This window comes from Sinocyclocheilus anshuiensis, unplaced genomic scaffold (assembly GCF_001515605.1).
Source record: "Sinocyclocheilus anshuiensis isolate Anshui unplaced genomic scaffold, SAMN03320099.WGS_v1.1 scaffold48, whole genome shotgun sequence".
NCBI classification, from domain to species: domain Eukaryota; kingdom Metazoa; phylum Chordata; class Actinopteri; order Cypriniformes; family Cyprinidae; genus Sinocyclocheilus; species Sinocyclocheilus anshuiensis.
The window spans coordinates 1216498-1221779 of record NW_015554124.1 but is presented as its reverse complement, the minus strand read 5'-3'; the positions used below and the strand labels follow the sequence as shown (position 1 = coordinate 1221779).

The 5282-nt window shown below is 39.8% G+C and overlaps 1 protein-coding gene across 3 annotated transcripts in view; it reads left to right on the top strand.

Moving 5' to 3' along the window:
• The window catches only part of LOC107670112 (glutamate receptor 4-like), a 101721-nt gene that overhangs the window by 44018 nt on the left and 52421 nt on the right, over positions 1 to 5282 (top strand). For all 3 annotated transcript variants that reach the window (XM_016462603.1, XM_016462604.1, XM_016462605.1), the window contains exons 8-9: positions 1927 to 2031; positions 2160 to 2267. In XM_016462603.1, coding sequence (XP_016318089.1) covers positions 1927 to 2031; positions 2160 to 2267 — 213 coding nt within the window. The remainder of the gene's footprint in view (positions 1 to 1926; positions 2032 to 2159; positions 2268 to 5282) is intronic.

Sequence of the window (5282 nt, the reverse complement as noted above, 5' to 3'; positions counted from 1 at the left end):
ATGGGCGGGGTTCTGTACGGCAGGTGGGAATGGGCGGGATTCTGTACGGCAGGTGGGAATGGGCGGGAGTCTGTATGGCAGGTGGGAATGGGCAGGAGTCTGTATGACAGTTGAGACTGAGCAGGAAGCTATCTAAAAGATCAGAGTGGGAGTCTAAGACAGATAAGACTGGGTGGGATGCTGTCTGAAAAAGGAGAATGGGTGAGACTCTATGACAGGTGGGAATGGGCGGGACTCTTTACGGTAGGTGGGAAAGGGCGGGACTCTGTAAGACAGATGGGAATGGGCGGGAATCTGTACGACAGATGGGAATAGGCGGGACTCTGTACGGCAGGTGGGAAAGGGCGGGACTCTGTACAACAGATGGGAATGGGCAAGACTGTACAACAGATGGGAATGGGCGGAACTTTTTTACGGCAGGTGGGAATGGGCGGAACACTGTACAGCAGGTGGGAATGGGAATGAGACTGGGTGGAAAGCTGACTAAAAGATCAGAGTGGGAATCTAAGACAGACAAGACTGGGTGTAATGCTGTCTGAAAAATGAGAGTGGATGAGACTCTACGACAAGTGGGATTGGGTGGGACTCTGTACGATGGGTTAGACTGGGCAGAGAACTACCTGAAAGGTGAGAGTGGGCCGAACTGAAAGGCAGGTGAGACTGGGCGGGACACTCTCTGACAGGTAAGATTGGGCAGGCCTCTGTACAACAAGTGGGAGTGGGCAGGACTGTCGGAAAAAATTAGGTGCGTTCGACTTAACGTGGTGCTGTGCAGATCGATCAAATTCTGACTTGAAACAGTGCATGCGGTTAGAAATTTTGTCCGACTTGAGACCACGCAGACGCCACGTGACTGTCACGTGTGGCATCAAAGTACCGCAATAGCGATTCGAGAGCAGCTGCCTGACTCAGCCGCAGCAGTTTCCACAGAGCGACTGCAGGAGCGCTGATGACGACACCGCTGTTTCACGATTGGCCAGATTCACCGCATGACAACAATACATGTGTTTCGGGTTTATTCTAACCTTTTCAATTCCAATAATGGCCACAAATCTGTGTTTTTAGAACAGTAAAAGCTTTTTAAATGTAGTCGCAATGTTATATTGGGTCACGTTTATCATAAAACACTGATAAAAGTATATTTACCCCCACTTTATTAGTATTTAAATAGTGTATGATTATGTTGAACTTTATTCTTGAACAGATGGTGCTGTATTAAGCAGTATATAAAAAGTGTTTCTGTTGCTCATGAAAATGTTTCTGAAACGTCTGTGTATATGACAAATATTGCATTTAATTCACTTCATCTGTGACAGAGTATGCAAACACCGCGCGAGTTTCACTACCGGGTGCAGAAAGTGTCCAATTTGACGGCTCCATTTTCAACTCCGCCCCCAACTGCAAGCGGCTACTCTTGTTGACTGCCGTCTGTAGCCGTGGTTCAAGTCGAACGCACCTTTTCTGTACGACAAGTTTGAGTAGGTGGGGCACTGTCTGACAGGTAAGAATGGGCAGGGCTCTGAACAGCAGGTGGGAGTGGGCGGGATGCTGTCTGACAGGTAAGAAGGGGCAGGACTCTGTTCGACAGGTGGGAGTAGATTTGATGCTGTTTGACAGGTAAGAATGGGCAGGACTCTGTACTGAAGGTTGGAGTGGGCGGAACACTGTCTGAAAGGTAAGAGTGGGCGGGAATCTGTACGACCGATGGGAGTGGGTGGGACTAAATGGGGGCTTGGCAATACAAGATGCAAAGGATACATAAACTTGCTATCAAATCTGATAGCAAATCTGATTTTAACTCATCTAAAAGGTTTAATCCACTTAGCAAAATAAATTGTAGCTATAAATGATAACTTTGGTCCACGTTTACCAAAAGTGATGTGTGTTCTGTCTTACTAATATTTCCTTGTGTATGTGTGTGTAAAGGTGAGAATCCAGGGTCTCACTGGGAATATCCAGTTTGATCATTATGGACGCAGAGTCAACTACACCATGGACGTCTTTGAGCTAAAGAGTAATGGCCCCCGCAAGGTCAGACACACAACACACTTTCATGCATTCAGACACACACAAGCATCCATTTATACAGATACACACCGTAATTTTACCCAGATGCCCACACACAAAGGATTGATCACCCCATCGTCTATCATCTGCAGATCGGTTACTGGAACGACCTGGATAAATTGGTTCTGGTCCAGAATGAGCTCTCCATGGGAAATGACTCCGCTATGGAGAACAGAACGGTTATCGTCACGACTATAATGGTAATGTACACGCAACCACCCACATCTGCAGACTTACACATGTAGCACCATCTAGAGTGAGCAGGGCACATTACATCAGTTAGACATATTTGAATAAAACTCACTTGCATTGCTCTGGAATGTATTGGTGAAAAAAACGAGGAAAGAAAGCGAGCCAGTGAAGGAGATAGAGAGCTGACTGTGCATTATTTCATTTATCATGTTAATGTCATCAGTTTAGCCATAGATAAAGGAACAGGAGGGTTATACTGAAGAAAAAAAAGTTTACATATGCATTTGAGATTGATGTTAAAATTTCCCTTAAAAAATGCACCACAGTAACCATCGTTTCCAACAAATCACCATAGTTATAGCAATCATTGTTAAGGCGCTGTCCCACTAGCTGACTCAATTTGATTTTGGTCAGGGGTGTCAAAACTACGGACTGTTTTTGCCGAAAAGTCGGAGGTCTGTCACACTCAGCAATTAATAATGGATGAGATGACAGACTGAAAGACTGCCTGTGACATTTCCATCCCATTCTGTCACGAACTGCTGAAATAAGAACAGGAGCACCATGCAAGCAATTATAATAGGCTGAATTTGATTATACGAATGTACAGATTCGCTGTATGACTTTGCATTCGCTGTCAGTTCTTTAGCCTGAGAACATTTACTTTTATATTAATGCATTTGGTAGGTGCTTCAATCCAAAGTCAATTACACTGCATTCATGCATTCCTTGGGAATGCAACCCATGACCTTGGCATCATGTTCTGCTATTTAAGCTACATGAATGCCATATTGCACACAGAAGAAGCTCAATGGTCACTGCTCAAAGGCCATGAGAGCCGCCCACTTACTGCGTCAGGCTATTTCAAACTTGCTAAAAGTTTCATTTAGGTCAGGGGCATTAACAAAAGAGTTGAGTCACTATCTGACCTCTGATTCTACAACAGCTCACGGCCGAAAATCGATTTTGCGTGACATCAGCATTAAAGCCCTAAAAACTCAGAACATTTTAGCAATTAAAATTAGACAAGCTCAAAGGGTTCATATTTTAGAAAATATGCATCTGAAATTCTAATTTATCAGTCACTGTTTTGAATGTTTTATTTAAAACATTTTTAATTTAGAAAATATCAACAATAATTCTTAAAAGAATATTATGGAAAAGGTTCTGAGAATAAAAAAATTAAAAAGGTCATTTTGACTTTTTATCTCACATTATTAGCATTTTCTCACAATTCTATGGTTATAGCTCACTATTCTACATTTAAATCTCACAATTCTGCATTTATATCTCATAATTCTGGGTTTATATCGTGCAATTCTGCATTTACTGTATATTTCGGAATTATGCATTTATTTCTCACAATTCTGCATTTATATCTTGCAATTCTGCATTTATATATCTATATCTCGCGAAATTATATCTCGCTCTGTATATCTCGCAATTCTGCGTTTATATCTCGCAATTCTGCATTTATATATCATAATTATGCATTTACTGCATATTTCAGAATTTTGCATTTATATCGCGCAATTCTGCATTTATATCTCGCAATAGCCTACTGCAAATGCAGAATTGCGAGATATAAACGTAGAATTGCGAGATATACAGTAAATGCAGAATTGAGAGATATAAACGTAGAATTGCGAGATATACAGTAAATGCAGAATTGTGAGATATAAATGCAGAATTGCGAGATATAAACGCAGAATTGCGAGATATAAAGTAAATGTAGAATTGTGAGATATAAATGCAGAATTGCGAGATATAAAGCAGAATTGCGAGATATACAGTAAATGCAGAATTGTGAGATATAAATGCAGAATTGCGAGATATAAATGCAGAATTGGGAGATATACAGTAAATGCAGAATTGCGAGATTTAAACGCAGAATTGCGAGATATACAGTAAATGCAGAATTGTGAGATATAAACGCAGAATTGTGAGATATAAAAGAAGAATTCTGAAATATACAGTAAATGCATAATTGTGAGATATAAATGCAGAACTGCGATATATAAACGCAGAATTGCGAGATATACAGTAAATGCAGTAGGCTATTGCGAGATATAAATGCAGAATTGCGAGATATAAATGCAAAATTCTGAAATATGCAGTAAATGCATAATTATGATATATAAATGCAGAATTGCGAGATATAAACGCAGAATTGCTGAAATAAAAACACAGAAATGTGAAATAAATGCAGAATTATGATATATAAATGCAGAATTGTGAGATATAAATGCAGAATTACAAGATATAAATGCAGAATTGTGAGAAATAAATAATTCCGAAATTATATCTCGCGAAATTATATCTCGCTCTGTATATCTCGCAATTCTGCGTTTATATCTCGCAATTCTGCATTTATATCTCGCAATTCTGCGTTTATATCTCGCAATTCTGCATTTACTGTATATCTCACAATTCTGCATTTATATCTCGCAATTCTGCATTTACTGTATATCTCACAATTCTACGTTTATATCTCGCAATTCTGTTTTCTGTATATCTTGCAATTCTGCATTTACTGTATATTTCGGAATTATGCATTTATATCTCAATTATGAATTTATGTCTCGCAATTTTGCTTTATATCTCGCAAATTCCTGCATTTAATGTATATCTCGAAATTCTGCGTTTATATCTCGCAATTCTGCGTTTACTGTATATTTTGCAATTCTGAGTTTATAGTTTGTAATTCTGCATTTATATCTCACAGTTTTGTGTTTACTGTATATCTTGCAATTATGCATTTATATCTCGCCATTCTGCATTTATATCTAGCAATTCTGTTTTCTGAAGCCCTGAGGTCAAAAGAACTGCCTGTAGAGCTCAGGTTTGTGTCAAGCCACACATCTGGGGAAGATTTCAGAAAACAAAATCTGCTTCATTGAAGGGTCACAGAAGCATGTAGTCTGTTACCCTTAATGGAAGAAGTTTGAAATAACCAGGACTCTTCCTAGAGCTGGCCTCCTGGCCAAACTGAGCAATTGATGGAGAAGGGCTTTGGTTAGAGT